Source organism: Bufo gargarizans, chromosome 5 (genome assembly GCF_014858855.1).
Source record: "Bufo gargarizans isolate SCDJY-AF-19 chromosome 5, ASM1485885v1, whole genome shotgun sequence".
Classification (NCBI taxonomy): domain Eukaryota; kingdom Metazoa; phylum Chordata; class Amphibia; order Anura; family Bufonidae; genus Bufo; species Bufo gargarizans.
The window spans coordinates 20,368,577-20,389,160 of NC_058084.1; the positions used below are offsets into that span (position 1 = coordinate 20,368,577).

At 50.3% G+C, this 20,584-nt stretch overlaps 1 protein-coding gene across 1 annotated transcript; it reads right to left on the reverse strand.

The window, feature by feature from the left end:
* Window positions 1–3,838: 3,838 nt before the first annotated feature.
* Window positions 3,839–20,299, reverse strand: GFUS (GDP-L-fucose synthase). The gene is made up of 11 exons (XM_044295124.1): window positions 20,249–20,299; window positions 15,912–16,065; window positions 15,039–15,153; window positions 11,213–11,341; window positions 11,067–11,140; window positions 10,763–10,896; window positions 10,614–10,678; window positions 6,947–7,013; window positions 6,795–6,874; window positions 5,664–5,763; window positions 3,839–4,326 (listed from the first exon to the last, which is right to left on the reverse strand). The coding sequence occupies exons 2-11, from the start codon at window positions 16,052–16,054 to the stop codon at window positions 4,271–4,273; spliced, it is 963 nt and encodes a 320-aa protein (XP_044151059.1). The 5' UTR covers window positions 16,055–16,065; window positions 20,249–20,299; the 3' UTR covers window positions 3,839–4,270.
* Between the last annotated feature and the right edge of the window lie 285 nt (window positions 20,300–20,584).

Here is a 20,584-nt window from a genome sequence, read left to right on the forward strand (position 1 = left end):
AAGAGGCCTAACGCTGAGGTCAGGCTGAGTACCTTGTAAGATCTCCCCGAACTCAAAGTGAAGACGCACACACCCGTGCAGAGCGCTGTCTGACTTCTCAGCGCTACAGTGCCCCCTACCGGAGACTGAGCTGTTGCTGCCGTTCTGGTAGGAGCGATGCAAAGCAAAAGGCACGCTCCACTAAGCCAGCTGACCTAGAGGGTGGAAAGGCTGAAGTGGGCACAGTGGGGATCCCCCAAGATTCCACTAGAGACTGCTCCAAGATAAATAAAAAAAAATACAAAGAAAATAAACACGGGGACAGAAGAAAAAAAAACACGTCCTTTCCGAGTCTCTGAGGCAGCGCATGGAGGATTCACTAAAGGGAATCTGTCGCCCCGATTATTATCTACGGTAATATATTGGTAGTCCTGCAGGAGTCCACATTCCAATTTTTTATTTCCTCCTGCCCCTGCTTCCCCCACTGTCAGCGCTCAGAGCTGCACTGATATTGTCAGGACTGCTGCGCTGTGCTAACATAACGGAGGGGACTCCTGGTCGCATATGCACAGCAGTCCTGACCATGTATTTCTGAGCGCTGACAGCGGGGGATCCGGGCGCGGTAGGAAAATAAAAAATAGTGATCTGGACTCCTTATCTGCAGGACTACTCATTTCCCTGTCGCCCTAACCAGCAGCACAAGTGGGGATTCCTCCCCTGTGAAGCCGGTCAGGGCAGGCGGAATTTTTGTTGAACCCACCCCTATATAGGGTTCCCCGCCCTGGCAGGAGGAGCTTTCTGTCCTGTGAGCCTATGCCGAGAAGAAGCTGATTCCGCTAGACCAGATCTGTGCTGCTGCTTTTCTGGAGCTCCCAGAGCACCTTTATTAGACATTATCATCTAGATTCTAGACGGTCTGAGGGAGTTGCCTTTGGCCAGTCTATTCTAAGTGCCGCACTCTCTAAAAAAAAAAAAAAAAAAAAAAGTGTAAGGGGGTCCCTCCCAATTTGTGTGTATTACTCCTTGCTAAGTCCCCACTTGTGCTGCTGGTTAGGACGACAGGGAAACGTTAATTTTTAACGTTAATTTGTTTTCCCTTAGTCCTAACAGCAGCACACAAATTTCCCACCCATCTCAGTTATTAGTTCTACTTGCTAAAAAAGCACCTCCTGCCAGGGCGGGGAGTCCTATATAGTAACATAGTACATAAGGCCGAAAAAAGCCCTCTGTCCATCCAGTTCGGCCTGTCATCCTGCAAGTTGATCCAGATGAAGGCAAAAAAAACCCTGTGAGGTAGAAGCCAATTTTCCCCACTTTAGGGGAATAAAAAATTCCTTCCCGACTCCAATCAGGCATCAGAATAACTCCCTGGATCAACGACCCCTCTCTAGTAGCTATAGCCTGTAATATTATTACGCTCCAGAAATACATCCAGGCCCCTCCTGAATCCCTTTATTGTACTCACCATCACCACCTCCTCAGGCAGAGAGCTCCATAGTCTCACTGCTCTTACCGTAAAGAATCCTCTTCTATGTCTGTGTACAAACCTTCTTTCCTCCAGACGCAGAGGATGTCCCCTCGTCACAGTCACAGTCCTGGGGATGATGGGAGTGATCTCTGGACTGACCCCTGATATATTTATACATAGTAATTACATCTCCTCTCAGTTGTCTTTTTTCTGAAGTGAATAACCCTAATGTTGATAATCTTTCAGGGTCCTGTAGTTGCCCTATTCCAGTTATTACTTTAGTTGCCCTCCTCTGGACCCTCTCTAGCTCTGCTATGTCTGCCTTGTTCACAGGAGCCCAGAACTGTACACAGTCCTCCATGTGTGGTCCGACTAGTGATTTATAACGTGGTAGGACTATGTTCTCATCACCGGCATCTATGCCCCTTCTGATGCAACCCATTATCTTATTGGCCTTGGCAGCAGCTGCCTGACACTGGTTTTTACAGCTTAGTTTGCTGTTTATTAAAATTCCTAGATCCTTTTCCATGTCAGTGCTACCCAGTGTTTTACCATTGAGTATGTACGGGTGACTTGCATTATTCCTTCCCATGTGCATAACTTTACATTTCTCAGTGTTAAACCTCATCTGCCACTTATCTGCCCAAGCCTCCAATCTATCCAGATCGCTCTGTAGTAGTATACTGTCCTCTGTAGTGTATGTATATATATATATATATATATAGTATACTGTCCTCTGTAGTTTATATACAGTATACTGTCCTCTGTAGTTTATATACAGTATACTGTCCTCTGTAGTGTATATACAGTATACTGTCCTCTGTAGTGTATATACAGTATACTGTCCTCTGTAGTATATATACATACAGTATACTGTCCTCTTTAGTATATATACAGTATACTGTCCTCTTTAGTATATATACACAGTACATTGTCCTCTGTAGTATATATACAGTATACTGTCCTCTGTAGTATATATACACAGTACATTGTCCTCTGTAGTGTATATACAGTATACTGTCCTCTGTAGTATATATACACAGTACATTGTCCTCTGTAGTATATATACATTATACTGTCCTCTGTAGTTTATATACAGTATACTGTCCTCTGTAATATATACAGTACATTGTCCTCTGTAGTTTATATACAGTATACTGTCCTCTGTAGTTTATATACAGTATACTGTCCTCTGTAGTGTATATACAGTATACTGTCCTCTGTAGTATATATACATACAGTATACTGTCCTCTTTAGTATATATACAGTATACTGTCCTCTTTAGTATATATACACAGTACATTGTCCTCTGTAGTATATATACAGTATACTGTCCTCTGTAGTATATATACACAGTACATTGTCCTCTGTAGTGTATATACAGTATACTGTCCTCTGTAGTATATATACACAGTACATTGTCCTCTGTAGTATATATACAGTATACTGTCCTCTGTAGTATATATACACAGTACATTGTCCTCTGTAGTGTATATACAGTATACTGTCCTCTGTAGTATATATACACAGTACATTGTCCTCTGTAGTATATATACAGTATACTGTCATCATCAGTGTTAATTACTTTACACCCATAGGGGTGGGTTTAAATAGTTAATTATTGATTTTCTTTCCACAAAAATTCCGCCTGTCCTTCACAGGGGAGGACTCCCCACTTCTGCTGCTGTTAGGACTAAGGGAAAACAAATTAACATAAAAAATTTACGTATATTATTGTAGATAATGGTCCAAAATCGGGGTGACAGATTCCCTTTAATTGGTTAATAAGACTGATACTGTCCTTCTGTCCTCGCTGGGAGCAAGAGAAATGTTAATCCGTCATGTGCTGCCTGAGGACAAAGGGTAAGAGGAATACCCGTCACATCTATACTTCCCTGCCTCACAGCTGTGGTTTTCAGCGAGTGCAGAGATTCTGAGCAGTTACACAGAGCTGCGTCCAGGCAAAAGGGGAAAGAGGGGACATGTTTCTTAAGCTAAATCACAATGTTTTGTGCATGACAATAAATCTAAACTAAAACTCCATGGCTGTGAGAAGGGGACATGCAGGGTCTTCCCATGTTCCTGTGAGGGGCTCCGTACTCCGCCCTTAAGCCGATCCTCCCTGGGGCTGTGGGCAGTGTGAAAATGCGGAGCTCAACTGTGTGATCCTGGACCGCGCTGCTGATCGCTCCCTTCCACTGCCATCAGATGCAGGGAGTATTGTTACGTTGCATCTTTCTGTTATCTGTTACGTTTGATGGTTTGGATTCGATCCACTGTGGGATATGGCGGTTATATTGGGATTGTGCTGACCACCACCACGTGAGGAGAGATGATCGCTTTTCCTTTCCTCCAGCCCATAACCCCAGACAAGAAATATAAAAGGGAGATGCCATCAAAAAATATCTTTTATTTAGAGCATTGGACTAAATTTCCACAGGACTACTCCCCCCAACATGTCCACATATAAACAAAGAACGCTGCTGGAGTCTTCTGCAGTGACTATAAATCATCACAATAAATGAGACTGCACAGAAGGTTCATGTGCGGCAGGTAGGGACCCCCGCTACAGAAAAGGTCCCTGCCCCAAAACTAAATAACCCCCCCCGGTGCCGACCAGTCAGTGATTTGCATAGATACAAAGAATTGTGTAATTTACGTATAGAAGAAGACCCAGTGTCACGTCCGCTGCTGTCGCTCGCCCCCAGGCGAGGAGGATGATCCCACAGCAGGAGCCAGAAACCCCAAACCAATAATATCCGCCATGAGTCCGAGTGGCGCCCCCGATGTCACCGCGCGGTCCGTGTCTCTCTGGTGTCGCCTCATTTCCTGGCCTGGGCGTAGTTGGCGGTAAACCAGTCACACGTTTCCTGGACGGCTGCAAAGAGAACGTGAAATATCAGCAACTGGAAGGAGCTGCGTTATATCCGCCAGTCCAGGACACAGGGACCTGACGGACCCCGCGTCACGCCACCCGAACAGAGCCCGCCCTGACGGACCCCGCGTCACGCCACCCGAACAGAGCCCACCCTGACGGACCCCGCGTCACGCCACCCGAACAGAGCCCACCCTGATGGACCCCGCGTCACGCCACCTGAACAGAGCCCACCCTGACGGACCCCGCGTCACGCCACCCGAACAGAGCCCACCCTGACAGACCCCGCGTCCCGACACCCAAACAGAGCCCACCCTGACGGACCCCGCGTCACGCCACCCGAACAGAGCCCACCCTGACGGACCCCGCGTCACGCCACCCGAACAGAGCCCACCCTGACGGACCCCGCGTCACGCCACCCGAACAGAGCCCACCCTGACGGACCCCGCGTCACGCCACCCGAACAGAGCCCACCCTGACGGACCCCGCGTCACGCCACCCGAACAGAGCCCACCCTGACGGACCCCGCGTCACGCCACCCGAACAGAGCCCACCCTGACGGACCCCGCGTCACGCCACCCGAACAGAGCCCACCCTGACGGACCCCACGTCACGCCACCCGAACAGAGCCCACCCTGACGGACCCCACGTCACGCCACCCGAACAGAGCCCACCCTGACGGACCCCACGTCACGCCACCCGAACAGAGCACACCCTGACGGACCCCACGTCACGCCACCCGAACAGAGCCCACCCTGACGGACCCCACGTCACGCCACCCGAACAGAGCCCACCCTGACGGACCCCACGTCACGCCACCCGAACAGAGCCCACCCTGACGGACCCCACGTCACGCCACCCGAAACGAGCCCACCCTGACGGACCCCACGTCACGCCACCCGAACAGAGCCCACCCTGACAGACCCCACGTCACGCCATCCGAACAGAGCCCACCCTGACGGACCCCACGTCACGCCACCCGAACAGAGCCCACCCTGACGGACCCCACGTCACAACACCCGAACAGAGCCCAACTGCCACGACACCACCCCCCCCCCTCCAGGTAGGTGGAGCCACAGGGCTTGTGAAAGGGCTTCTCCACTTTTGCACCTTGAAAATAGTCTTGGTTAAATATGATCTACTGTTTTATGTACACAGCTGCTCTGCAGATCTGTGTGTCTCCATGGTTACAGACTACAAAGCATGCCCGTGTAGTCTGACCCTGCAGCCGCGCTCCACCATCCGCCATGTGATCGCTTCCTCCATTACCCTCTGCAGTCCTTACGCTCTAGTCCCTGTTCCAGCATCGGACCGGCGCCCCCCGCTGCCCCATCACTTACCCTGACTAAACGGCGTAAACCTGAAGGCCGGCAGGTAGTCCCGCAGTTTGCTGTTGCTCGCCGTCTTCTTGAACTGTCCGTCAGACTTTGTGCTGTCAAACTGAGCGAGGGGTTAAGAGAAACTAGGACGGTACGAACATGTGTGCAACATGGCCAGAGGTGACTGGAGCACCACTATGGGGACTGCAGCTCCGGGTGTGACTGGAGCACGACTATCGAGACTGCAGCTCCGGGTGTGGCTGGAGCACGACTATCGGGACTGCAGCTCCGGGTGTGGCTGGAGCACGACTATCGGGACTGCAGCTCCGGGTGTGGCTGGAGCACGACTATCGGGACTGCAGCTCCGGGTGTGGCTGGAGCACGACTATCGGGACTGCAGCTCCGGGTGTGGCTGGAGCACGACTATCGGGACTGCAGCTCCGGGTGTGGCTGGAGCACGACTATCGGGACTGCAGCTCCGGGTGTGGCTGGAGCACGACTATCGGGACTGCAGCTCCGGGTGTGGCTGGAGCACGACTATCGGGACTGCAGCTCCGGGTGTGGCTGGAGCACGACTATCGGGACTGCAGCTCCGGGTGTGGCTGGAGCACGACTATCGGGACTGCAGCTCCGGGTGTGACTGGAGCACGACTATCGGGACTGCAGCTCCGGGTGTGACTGGAGCACGACTATCGGGACTGCAGCTCCGGGTGTGACTGGAGCACGACTATCGGGACTGCAGCTCCGGGTGTGACTGGAGCACGACTATCGGGACTGCAGCTCCGGGTGTGACTGGAGCACGACTATCGGGACTGCAGCTCCGGGTGTGACTGGAGCACAACTATGGGAACTGCAGCTCCGGGTGTGACTGGAGTACGACTATCGGGACTGAAGCTCCGGGTGTGGCTAGAGTACAACTATCGGGACTACAGCTCTGGGTGTGGCTGGAGTACGACTATCATGATTGCAGCTCTCAGTGTGGCTGGAGTACGACTATGGGGACTGTAGCTCTCTATGGATGAGACTGTAGTATATGAATTGCAAATGCAGCTCTCGTTGTAACTGAAGTGTGATTGCAGCTCTGAATGTGACTACAGTAAAATAACTGATGTGTCATATCCGCACAGAGCTCCCATTTACATATCAGGATACAAGAACTTCCCCCTTGAAGTCCATGGCGGACACGATGCTCTCGGCAGCCTCCCTGATGGACACCTCGTCCTCCTCCCCCACTGTAATACACAAAGTCATTATAATACACGGTGCAGATCCTACAGCACTCGTCACATACAGCGGAGCCTCACCGGACAGGATGATGGGATCCACCTCATTGTATTCCCGCAGCACCCAGATAAAGAGGCGAGCCAGATCCTGGAGGAAGGAAATCAGCAGAATAGTGAGTGCAGCTCTGGAGCATAATACACAATGTAATTCAGGATCAGTACAGGATGAGTAATATATGTACACAGTGACTGCACCAGCAGAATAGTGAGTGCAGCTCTGGAGTATAATACAGGATGTAATTCAGGATCAGTACAGGATAAGTAATGTATGTACACAGTGACTGCACCAGCAGAATAGTGAGTGCAGCTCTGCAGTATAATACAGGATGTAACTCAGGATCAGTACAGGAGAAGTAATGTATGTACTGTGGCGAAACCAACCTCGCCACAGTGTTTTGGAGGGGGCTGCTTAAACGCCTCTTGCCTCAGGATTATGGCCCATACTAACTTTTAAACCCCTGAACCTATTCCAGGGAATTTTGGATAGGTTTGTCCCCAAGTTATACTGTTTAAATTGATGTAAGTTATATGTATGGACAATGTAACCTCACAAAGTTGTAACAATTTATAATAAGTGTAACTTGTCAGCTTGGGAGGAATATGCTGGGTGTGTTTCTATTGTCCCATTGTCCCATTGTGTGTTTAAATGGTGATGTCTGTCCTGTTGTCTCCACATGTGTATTGGTGATCTCCCCTTTGTCCTGAGAGATAATTGGATTGCCCTCGGTTGTCTCCGGGACAGAGAGGAGGAAACCATGATGCATTGTGGGGATGTGTTGTATCTGTCCTCTGTCGCAGTCTCCCTTCTGGTCCTCTAGGGGGCGTGAACGATTGGTTGCTGTACTTGCATTGTGTGTGTTGTAAGATATTGATTGGTTGGATTTCAAAACCCTGTGGGCAGTACTAGGTTTGTTTTTTATGAATAAAAGAGGCTGTACCTGAAGTACAGTCAGACCACTGCTTGACCCTCAACACGGAGCCTTGTCTCGTTATTGGGGGGATTCCCTGTATGCTGTTAGAGACTAATTGCCAGGAGTGTAAGCTGATTGTATGCTTTTCCTGTTCGTCTGCTGGCAGCTATTCGCGAGGTTCCAGTTTGGAGTGCTATTTTGTATCCAGTTCGGGAGGTTGGTGTTCTGCAGTAGCTGTGCCTGTCTCTCAGAAAGGGGCATATCGCCTAAACGGATTTTAACCCCTTGTCTGCTGAAACGGTCCGTTACAATTGGTGGCAAGCAGCGGGATCGTTCCTACAGCCAGAAGGACAGCTACAGGAGACACAATTTCTTTGGATTTTACAACTTAAGGGCAATGCATGTCTCAGTACAGCGACCCTAAAAGCACCAGGATGGAACCAGCAGTGGAGTACAGATACTCTGTTGAGGAATTTGACCGTATGATGTGGTTGCGGCTGAACTTCTTTGGACCCAATCCAGCTGAGAAATCCGTGAAGTTCGTGAGGAGTCTAGTGTTCAAGACCCTACTATACCGGGCAGAAGGTGACGGTCAGCTGCCACGTTGGGTGGACCTCCATCGGAAGTTACAGTAGCGGGACAGAGGGAGCCCAGTCTCCATTCCCCAACGGCAGTGTGAATTGCAGGGAATTGGGAGCCCAGTCTCCATTCCCCAGCGGCAGTGTGAAATGCAGGGAGAGGAGAGCAACGTCCTCCCTCCCCAGCGGCAGGCTGAGTTACAGGGGGCAGAGGTAGTTGTTCCTGCCCCCCAGCAGCAGCATGATTTTTTGGGAATTGGGAGCCCAGTCTCCATTCCCCAGCGGCCGTATGATGTACAGGGAATTGGGAGCCCAGTCTCCATTCCCCAGCGGCAGGCGGAGTTACAGGGGGCAGAGACAGTCGGTCCTGTCCCCCAGTGGCAGAGTGTCCAGCAGGAAATAGAGAGCCCAGTCTCCTTTCCCCAGCAGCAGGACACTGTATTGGGAGCGGAGACAGTCGGTCTCCCCCTCCAACAATCAGGCTCCAACCAGGCTTCTTCCATGGTAACGCTGGCACCAGGGCAGAGTACCGCTGATACCTGCCCACAAAGCAACCTCCACTCCAAGCCAGGGAGCAACACAGAGACCGGGAGTACCAGCTACCAATATAATCTTGGTGGATTCACTGGACAGAGACAGGCTACCAAATTCAACAGGTCCAGTATTGGGTTGTGGGTGGGCTGCCAGACTAACTCAGGTACTGACCGGCGTGAGGTCAGGTATCTGGTTAGTCTTCCCTGGGGGGGTGGGGGAGATGTGTGGCGAAACCAACATCGCCACAGTGTTTTGGAGGGGGCTGTTTAACCACCTCTTGCCTCAGGATTATGGCCCATACTAAGTTTTAAACCCCTGAACCTATTCCAGGGAATTTTGGATAGGTTTGTCCCCAAGTTATACTGTTTAAATTGATGTAAGTTATATGTATGGACAATGTAACCTCACAAAGTTGTAACAATTTATAATAAGTGTAACTTGTCAGCTTGGGAGGAATATGCTGGGTGTGTTTCTATTATCCCATTGTGCCATTGTCCCATTGTGTGTTTAAATGGTGATTCCTGTCCTGTTGTCTCCACATGTGTATTGGCGATCTCCCTTTGTCCTGAGAGATAATTGGATTGCCCTCGGTTGTCTCCGGGACAGAGAGGAGGAAACCATGATGCATTGTGGGGATGTGTTGTATCTGTTCTGTGTCGCAGTCTCCCTTCTGGTCCTCTAGGGGGCGTGAACGATTGGTTGCTGTACTTGCATTGTGTGTGTTGTAAGACATTGATTGGTTGGATTTCAAAACCCTGTGGGCAGTACTATGTTTGTTTTTTATGAATAAAAGAGGCTGTACCTGACGTACAGTCAGACCACGGCTTGACCCTCAACACGGAGCCTTGTCTCGTTATTGGGGGGATTCCCTGTATGCTGTTAGAGACTGATTGCCAGGAGTGTAAGCTGATTGTATGCTTTTCCTGTTCGTCTGCTAGCAGCTATTCGCGAGGTTCCAGTTTGGAGTGCTATTTTGTATCCAGTTCGGGAGGTTGGTGTTCTGCAGTAGCTGTGCCTGTCTCTCAGAAAAGGGGCATATCGCCTAAACTGATTTTAACCCCTTGTCTGCTGAAACGGTCCGTTACATGTACACAGTGACTGCACCAGCAGAATAGTGAGTGCAGCTCTGGAGTATAATACAGGATGTAACTCTGGATCAGTACAGGATAAGTAATGTATGTACACAGTGACTGCACCAGCAGAATAGTGAGTGCAGCTCTGGAGTATAATACAAGATGTAACTCAGGATCAGTACAGGATATGTAATGTATGTACACAGTGACTGCACCAGCAGAATAGTGAGTACAGCTCTGCAGTATAATACAGGAGGTAACTCAGGATCAGTGCAGGATATGTAATGTATGTACACAGTGACTGCACCAGCAGAATAGTGAGTGCAGCTCTGGAGTATAATACAGGATGTAACTGAGGATCAGTACAGGATAAGTAATGTATGTACACAGTGACTGCACCAGCAGAATAGTGAGTGCAGCTCTGGAGTATAATACAGGATGTAACTGAGGATCAGTACAGGATAAGTAATGTATGTACACAGTGACTGCACCAGCAGAATAGTGAGTGCAGCTCTGGAGTATAATACAGGATAAGTAATGTGTACATATATACTACATGCAGACTATGGACCTTTACTAGATAAGGACTCACCAGAGAATAGATAAATTGGCGCCGCGGTTTCCCGGTGCCCCAGATGGAGAGCGCGGAGCCGTTTTCTGCAATCACATTGCACATTTCAGTTATTTACCGGCTGATGATCAGGAGGTCGGGGACAGATAATGGCGGCAGGAGAGGCTCACCTTTGGCCAGATACGCCTTGTGGATGAGCCCCGGCAGCACGTGACCGTCCTCGATGTTGAAGTTATCGTGAGGGCCGAAGACGTTGGTGGGGATGACGGAGGTGAACTTACATCCGTGCTGCTCGTGATACGCCCTGCGGTATGGGGAGGGAGGGGGTCACTGCACAGGACGAGGGGTAAGCAGGTTATATACCACAGGGAAAACTCTGGGGTCGTATGTAGCTCCACGTGGGGCCCCTGACCACCTGGGCCCTATAGCAGCCCCCCGCACACACTGATGGCAGACCCCTGGAGTTTATGTTACCTGTTCTGGACGTCGATCATCCTCTTGGCATAGGAGTAGCCGAAGTTCGACCCGTGTGGGGGCCCGAGGTGAATCTGCAGGAAGGGGCAGGATGAGAGCGGGCAGCAATAAGTGGGGGTCAGATGACGCGTGACGGGGGCACTTACCATGGTCTCATCTATGGGGTAGGTGGTCTTGTCTGGGAAGATGCAGGTGGAGAGGCAGGAGACAACCTTCTGGACCCCCAGCTCGTACGAGGTATGCAGCACATTGTCGTTAATGTGGAGGTTCTTCCTCTAGGACAGGAAACAAGATCAGATCTGGGGGGCTCAGCATCTAAAAAGTGTTCACACCCCTCACTAACTGTGTAAGGGGGCGCTAGAGAGCGACCTGTGACAACCCGGCAGGAACCACAAGCTGAGATGGGAGGGATAGTGAGGCAAGTGTCTGTACTCTAGTCACATCCAGAGCATCACTCTCAACACTTATACTCTAGTCATATCCAAAGCTGCATTCAAATTTTTCATACTCCAGTCACACCCAGGGCTGCATTCACAATTCTTTTTTTTTTTTTTTTTTTAAAGGCTGAGTTTCATTGTGTTGTTCAGGCTGCTCCACTCCAGATATTCAGAGGTGCTATCTGTCTACTGAACAGCATGTGGACTTTTGTCTGCTCTGTTTCCAACCTGGGCCAGTGCACCCCTCCTTAGTCAACCTGGTGGCTCTGAGTTCCCACAGAGTCACCATATTGATGCTGGGCATAGCACAGACACCCGATCCACATAGCACAGAATGGATCAGAACTCCCAAACTCAAATGATTCAACAGCCTAAGCCTCCCATGGTAGCTAAGATTACAGGTATGCGCCACAGCACCCGGCCCATTCACAATTCTTATACTTCAGTCACATCCAAAAATTATATTCCAATGTCATCCAGAGCTACATTCAAAAGTCTTATATTTCAGTCACATCCAAAAATGTATACATTTATATACTCCAGTCACATCCAAAACTGCATTGACAATTTTTAAACTTCAGTCACATCAAAAAATGCACTATGTATATAATTATTATACTCCAATCACATCCAGAGCGCCATCTACAGTACGTATATGTAATCACAGGTAGAGAGGCATTCAATATTCTTATACTCCAGCCACATCCAAGGCTCCATCTACAGTGGCTATACTCCAGCCACATCCAGGGCTCCATCTACAGTGGCTATACTCCAGCCACATCCAGGGCTCCATCTACAGTGGCTATACTCCAGCCACATCCAGGGCTCCATCTACAGTGGCTATACTCCAGCCACATCCAGAGCTCCATCTACAGTGGCTATACTCCAGCCACATCCAGAGCTCCATCTACAGTGGCTATACTCCAGCCACATCCAGAGCTCCATCTACAGTGGCTATACTCCAGCCACATCCAGAGCTCCATCTACAGTGGCTATACTCCAGCCACATCCAGAGCTCCATCTACAGTGGCTATACTCCAGCCACATCCAGAGCTCCATCTACAGTGGCTATACTCCAGCCACATCCAGAGCTCCATCTACAGTGGCTATACTCCAGCCACATCCAGAGCTCCATCTACAGTGGCTATACTCCAGCCACATCCAGAGCTCCATCTACAGTGGCTATACTCCAGCCACATCCAGAGCTCCATCTACAGTGGCTATACTCCAGCCACCAGGCCTCTACAGGCTACTCCATCCATCTACAGTGGCTATACTCCAGCCACATCCAGAGCTCCATCTACAGTGGCTATACTCCAGCCACATCCAGAGCTCCATCTACAGTGGCTATACTCCAGCCACATCCAGAGCTCCATCTACAGTGGCTATACTCCAGCCACATCCAGAGCTCCATCTACAGTGGCTATACTCCAGCCACATCCAGAGCTCCATCTACAGTGGCTATACTCCAGCCACATCCAGAGCTCCATCTACAGTGGCTATACTCCAGCCACATCCAGAGCTCCATCTACAGTGGCTATACTCCAGCCACATCCAGAGCTCCATCTACAGTGGCTATACTCCAGCCACATCCAGAGCTCCATCTACAGTGGCTATACTCCAGCCACATCCAGAGCTCCATCTACAGTGGCTATACTCCAGCCACATCCAGAGCTCCATCTACAGTGGCTATACTCCAGCCACATCCAGAGCTCCATCTACAGTGGCTATACTCCAGCCACATCCAGAGCTCCATCTACAGTGGCTATACTCCAGCCACATCCAGAGCTCCATCTACAGTGGCTATACTCCAGCCACATCCAGAGCTCCATCTACAGTGGCTATACTCCAGCCACATCCAGAGCTCCATCTACAGTGGCTATACTCCAGCCACATCCAGAGCTCCATCTACAGTGGCTATACTCCAGCCACATCCAGAGCTCCATCTACAGTGGCTATACTCCAGCCACATCCAGAGCTCCATCTACAGTGGCTATACTCCAGCCACATCCAGGGCTCCATCTACAGTGGCTATACTCCAGCCACATCCAGGGCTCCATCTACAGTGGCTATACTCCAGCCACATCCAGGGCTCCATCTACAGTGGCTATACTCCAGCCACATCCAGGGCTCCATCTACAGTGGCTATACTCCAGCCACATCCAGGGCTCCATCTACAGTGGCTATACTCCAGCCACATCCAGGGCTCCATCTACAGTGGCTATACTCCAGCCACATCCAGGGCTCCATCTACAGTGGCTATACTCCAGCCACATCCAGGGCTCCATCTACAGTGGCTATACTCCAGCCACATCCAGGGCTCCATCTACAGTGGCTATACTCCAGCCACATCCAGAGCTCCATCTACAGTGGCTATACTCCAGCCACATCCAGAGCTCCATCTACAGTGGCTATACTCCAGCCACATCCAGAGCTCCATCTACAGTGGCTATACTCCAGCCACATCCAGGGCTCCATCTACAGTGGCTATACTCCAGCCACATCCAGGGCTCCATCTACAGTGGCTATACTCCAGCCACATCCAGGGCTCCATCTACAGTGGCTATACTCCAGCCACATCCAGAGCTCCATCTACAGTGGCTATACTCCAGCCACATCCAGAGCTCCATCTACAGTGGCTATACTCCAGCCACATCCAGAGCTCCATCTACAGTGGCTATACTCCAGCCACATCCAGAGCTCCATCTACAGTGGCTATACTCCAGCCACATCCAGAGCTCCATCTACAGTGGCTATACTCCAGCCACATCCAGAGCTCCATCTACAGTGGCTATACTCCAGCCACATCCAGAGCTCCATCTACAGTGGCTATACTCCAGCCACATCCAGAGCTCCATCTACAGTGGCTATACTCCAGCCACATCCAGAGCTCCATCTACAGTGGCTATACTCCAGCCACATCCAGAGCTCCATCTACAGTGGCTATACTCCAGCCACATCCAGAGCTCCATCTACAGTGGCTATACTCCAGCCACATCCAGAGCTCCATCTACAGTGGCTATACTCCAGCCACATCCAGAGCTCCATCTACAGTGGCTATACTCCAGCCACATCCAGAGCTCCATCTACAGTGGCTATACTCCAGCCACATCCAGAGCTCCATCTACAGTGGCTATACTCCAGCCACATCCAGAGCTCCATCTACAGTGGCTATACTCCAGCCACATCCAGCGCTCCATCTACAGTGGCTATACTCCAGCCACATCCAGAGCTCCATCTACAGTGGCTATACTCCAGCCACATCCAGAGCTCCATCTACAGTGGCTATACTCCAGCCACATCCAGAGCTCCATCTACAGTGGCTATACTCCAGCCACATCCAGGGCTCCATCTACAGTACCTATACTCCAGCCACAACCAAAGCTGCATTCACAATTCTTACGTTATAGTCACACCTAGCTGTGACTCACATGAAGAGACAGCAACAAAGCTACTACAACCCCCATGATGTCATCCTGGTAGAGTACAGTAACTCCATATTACAGTTTGTTTATGTGCCGTGGACGCGTCTTACCAGGAAATCCAGGTTATACTTCATGTTACGGAAGAGTCCGCCCACCATGGCGGCCAGGTGGATGACGTGGGTGGGCCTGTGCTTCTCAAACAGCGCTCGAGTGTCTGCAGCGTCCCTGCAAGGAACCAGAGAGGATGAGAGAGGATGACTACTGCCAGAGACAGTATAGAACATGCATACACGTGGTAACCACCAGATGGCTCCAGTAGACACGAGTGATGACCAGCGGGCAGCTCCCGTAGACACCAGTGATGACCACCAGATGGCTCCAGTAGACACCAGTGATGACCAGCGGGCAGCTCCCGTAGACACCAATGATGACCAGCGGGCAGCTCCCGTAGACACCAATGATGACCAGCGGGCAGCTCCCGTAGACACCAGTGATGACCAGCGGGCAGCTCCCGTAGACACCAATGATGACCAGCGGGCAGCTCCCGTAGACACCAATGATGACCAGCGGGCAGCTCCCGTAGACACCAATGATGACCAGCGGGCAGCTCCCGTAGACACCAATGATGACCAGCGGGCAGCTCCCGTAGACACCAATGATGACCAGCGGGCAGCTCCCGTAGACACCAATGATGACCAGCGGGCAGCTCCCGTAGACACCAATGATGACCAGCGGGCAGCTCCCGTAGACACCAATGATGACCAGCGGGCAGCTCCCGTAGACACCAATGATGACCACCGGGCAGCTCCCGTAGACACCAATGATGACCACAGGGCAGCTCCCGTAGACACCAATGATGACCACCGGGCAGCTCCCGTAGACACCAATGATGACCACCGGGCAGCTCCCGTAGACACCAATGATGATCAACGGGCAGCTCCCGTAGACACCAATGAAGGGCACCGAGAATCTCCTGCACTCACGTGAGGTCAGCATCTTTGGATGACAAGAAGATCCATTCCTCGTCCGACCGTCCCTCTCCATCCGCCACAACCTTCTCAATGGCTTTCCCCACCAGGCCGGAGCCTCCGGTCACGAGAATTCTCTTTGGTTTATTTTCCGCCATAGTGATTTATCCTTAGAAAAACATCACAGATCACAGTTACTCCACCCCTTCACATGACATCACAACTCATGTTACTCCACCCTCTCACATGACATCACTGCTCACATCACTCCTCACTTCCGATATATCAGAGCCCACATAGTTCCACCCACTCATGACATCACAGTTCACGTTACTCCACCCCCTAAGGTATTCATAGATCTTCTAGCGCAGCCATTACAGGGTCTGCAGATGAGAAATGATACCTGATGAAGCCGGCGGTCCGCTGCCGAAACGCGCTGTTTGTTTTTACTCACTGTATCTTTATTTTTAATACATTTTTAACATGTCATCCAGTGCGGCGCCCTGTGAATCCCTTTCTCTGGCATCCTGAACTCCGCTTAATAAAGACCCTGAAATTCTGCTCCTTCTCTCATACTGCACAGCCCATGGAGGTGACAGTCTTTACTGTAGTTCTGGAATTCTGTTCATGAACCAAGAGTGTGACAATGAAGAGCTGTAAGTCTCACAATATACTGAAGTGGTAGTGATCTGGGGGGGGGGGGTCTGCCATCGGTGTGTGCGGGGGGCTGCCATAGGGCCCATGAAGTCAGGGGCCTCACGTGGGGGGGTCTGCTGCCAGGCGTGCTGTCTGGCCAGGTGCTCTGTCCTCTTCTCCCTGTAGAGGTGACGCGTTTCAGGGTGTTGTCCTCCGCCACTGACTGAACATAACTTTCCAGGATGTGGGTGGAGGACAGGCCAGGTGCATAATAGAGCTTTCTAATAGTCTTTGTGTTACAATTCCTCATTACTTTAAGATCTCAGCTTGCTGTCAGTGAATTGTGAGCATCACATGTACATTCTAAGGCTAAAACGTGTAAAGAAGTAATAGCAGTCACGGCAGAGGGTTTGTTACAATGTGTCTGTTCTAGACAGTCCTCTGGTATATAAACATCCTGGACTCCAGACTGGTCGGAACCCAATCCTTCTACTCATAAAAATACCAGCTAAAAATGGTTGTCAGCCTTCTCCCTCATGGGTTGTCAGCTCGCTTACTTCGACTCCTGAATGATGAATCTGCCCAGTTATGTAGCACAAAATCCTGCTGCTCCTGCGCTGCTCAAAAGAGAGACACTGCAGCTCCGCAGCGTCAGCACGAGGATGTGACACTGACAGACGGGCGACAACCAGCGGTACTGCCAACAGAACGGTGAAAGGGGTTGTCACCCTACACTCGGCTATATAGACCAACTGTAATGGCAGACATATTGGTGCTAACCCAGCTTTCCCAGAAACAGATATAATAAGTAGGACGTCAAATGGTGATTAATAGCATTTCAGAGAAGGACGGACCCAAGACTGTATTCTCCTGTCCTACAGTAATCCTCTCCCCTGAAATGGCTGATAACAGGGGGCAATAGACTGTATTCTCCTGTCCTACAGTCATCCTCTCCCCTGAAATGGCTGATAACAGGGGGCAATAGACTGTATTCTCCTGTCCTACAGTAATCCTCTCCCCTGAAATGGCTGATAACAGGGAGCAATAGACTGTATTCTCCTGTCCTACAGTCATCCTCTCCCCTGAAATGGCTGATAACAGGGAGCAATAGACTGTATTCTCCTGTCCTACAGTCATCCTCTCCCCTGAAATGGCTGATAACAGGGAGCAATAGACTGTATTCTCCTGTCCTACAGTCATCCTCTCCCCTGAAATGGCTGATAACAGGGGGCAATAGACTGTATTCTCCTGTCCTACAGTCATCCTCTCCCCTGAAATGGCTGATAACAGAGAGCAATAGACTGTATTCTCCTGTCCTACAGTCATCCTCTCCCCTGAAATGGCTGATAACAGGGAGCAATAGACTGTAATCTCCTGTCCTACAGTCATCCTCTCCCCTGAAATGGCCGATAACAGGGGGCAATAGACTGTATTCTCCTGTCCTACAGTCATCCTCTCCCCTGAAATGGCTGATAACAGGGGGCAATAGACTGTATTCTCCTGTCCTACAGTCATCATCAACCCTGAAATGGCTGATAACAGGGGGCAATAGACTGTAGGACAGGAGAATACAGTCATCCTCTCCCCTGAAATGGCTGATAACAGGGAGCAATAGACTGTATTCTCCTGTCCTACAGTCATCCTCTCCCCTGAAATGGCTGATAACAGGGGGCAATAGACTGTATTCTCCTGTCCTACAGTCATCCTCTCCCCTGAAATGGCTGATAACAGAGAGCAATAGACTGTATTCTCCTGTCCTACAGTCATCCTCTCCCCTGAAATGGCTGATAACAGGGAGCAATAGACTGTAATCTCCTGTCCTACAGTCATCCTCTCCCCTGAAATGGCCGATAACAGGGGGCAATAGACTGTATTCTCCTGTCCTACAGTCATCCTCTCCCCTGACATGGCTGATAACAGGGGGCAGTAGACTGTATTCTCCTGTCCTACAGTCATCCTCTCCTCTGAAATGGCTGATAACAGGGGGCAATAGATTGTATTCTCCTGTCCTACAGTCATCCTCCCCCCTGAAATGGCTGATAACAGGGGGCAATAGACTGTATTCTCCTGTCCTTCAGTCATTCTCTCTCCTAAAATGGCTGATAACAGGGGGCAATAGACTGTATTCTCCTGTCCTACAGTCATCCTCTCTCCTGAAATGGCTGATAACAGGGGGCAATAGACTGTATTCTCCTGTCCTACAGTCATCCTCTCCTCTGAAATGGCTGATAACAGGGGGCAATAGACTGTATTCTCCTGTCCTACAGTCATCCTCTCCCCTGAAATGGCTGATAACAGGGGGCAATAGACTGTATTCTCCTGTCCTACAGTCATCCTCTCCTCTGAAATGGCTGATAACAGGGGGCAATAGACTGTATTCTCCTGTCCTACAGTCATCCTCTCCTCTGAAATGGCTGATAACAGGGGGGCAATAGATTGTATTCTCCTGTCCTACAGTCATCCTCTCCCCTGAAATGGCTGATAACAGGGGGCAATAGACTGTATTCTCCTGTCCTACAGTCATCCTCTCCCCTGAAATAGCTGATAACAGGGAGCAATAGACTGTATTCTCCTGTCCTACAGTCATCCTCTCCCCTGAAATGGCTGATAATAGGGGCAATAGACTGTATTCTCCTGTCCTACAGTCATCCTCTCCTCTGAAATGGCTGATAACAGGGGGCAATAGATTGTATTCTCCTGTCCTACAGTCATCCTCTCCCCTGAAATGGCTGATAACAGGGGGCAATAGATTGTATTCTCCTGTCCTACAGTCATCCTCTCCCCTGAAATAACTGATAACAGGGGGCAATAGACTGTATTCTCCTGTCCTACAGTCATCCTCTCACCTGAAATGGCTGATAACAGGGGGCAATAGACTGTATTCTCCTGTCCTACAGTCATCCTCTCCCCCTGAAATGGCTGATAACAGGGAGCAATAGATTGTATTCTCCTGTCCTACAGTCATCCTCTCCCCTGAAATGGCTGATAACAGGGGGCAATAGACTGTATTCTCCTGTCCTACAGTCATCCTCTCACCTGAAATGGCTGATAACAGGGGGCAATAGACTGTATTCTCCTGTCCTACAGTCATCCTCTCACCTGAAATGGCTGATAACAGGGGCAATAGACTGTATTCTCCTGTCCTACAGTCAGTCCTCTCCCCTGAAATGGCTGATAACAGGGGGCAATAGACTGTATTCTCCTGTCCTACAGTCATCCTCTCCCCTGAAATGGCTGATAACAGGGAGCAATAGACAGTATTCTTCTGTCCTACAGTCATCCTCTCCCCTGAAATGGCAGATAACAGGGGGCAATAGACTGTATTCTCCTGTCCTACAGTCGTCCTCTCCCCTGAAATGGCTGATAACAGGGGGCAACAGACTGTATTCTCCTGTCCTACAGTTATCCTCTCCCCTGAAATGGCTGATAACAGGGGGCAGTAGACTGTATTCTCCTGTCCTACAGTAATCCTCTCCCCTGAAATGGCTGATAACAGGGGGCAATAGACTGTATTCTCCTGTCCTACAGTCATCCTCTCCCCTGAAATGGCTGATAACAGGGGGCAATAGACTGTATTCTCCTGTCCTACAGTCATCCTCTCCCCCTGAAATGGCTGATAACAGATAGATATGGGGGGTGATGTGTCCCTTATCTGCCGCCCTCCCCTCTGGTGTCTTCCCCGGTGATGTCCACCCTCCACCGTACACGTCGCTCACCTGCTGCTCTCTCGCTCATTCAGTCCACAGGCTGCACTTCCGGGTGTGACGTGTGCAGGGAATGCCGGGAGCTGTAGTCCAGACACACCCACTCCTTAACCCCTGCAGTGCCGGGGAGAAGTCACCTGACTATATGTGAGTTGTAATAATCCTGTATTTGATAATATAATTAGAGAATTTCATATTTCCCCGGCATAACGGAAGCGGGACGGATCCGATCTGCTGCCCATAGACTTCTAATAAGACGGAAAGCAAAACGGAAAGCGTTTTAAAGGCTTACGTTTTGCATTCCGTCATAATACAAGTCGGATTCGTCCTTCCGTCTTATGGAGTCCG

What these genes read in the sequence shown, in the direction of transcription:
- GFUS (XM_044295124.1), bottom strand. Translation starts at nt 16,054, where the DNA reads ATGGCGGAAAATAAACCAAAGAGAATTCTCGTGACCGGAGGCTCCGGC. An exon ending in CAAGGCGTATCTGGCCAAAG is followed by an intron (nt 10,679 to 10,762) that starts GTGAGCCTCTCC and finishes ATGTGATTGCAG; the next exon opens with AAAACGGCTCCGCGCTCTCC. An exon ending in ACTTCAAGGGGGAAGTTCTT is followed by an intron (nt 5,764 to 6,794) that starts GTATCCTGATAT and finishes CCCCTCGCTCAG; the next exon opens with TTTGACAGCACAAAGTCTGA.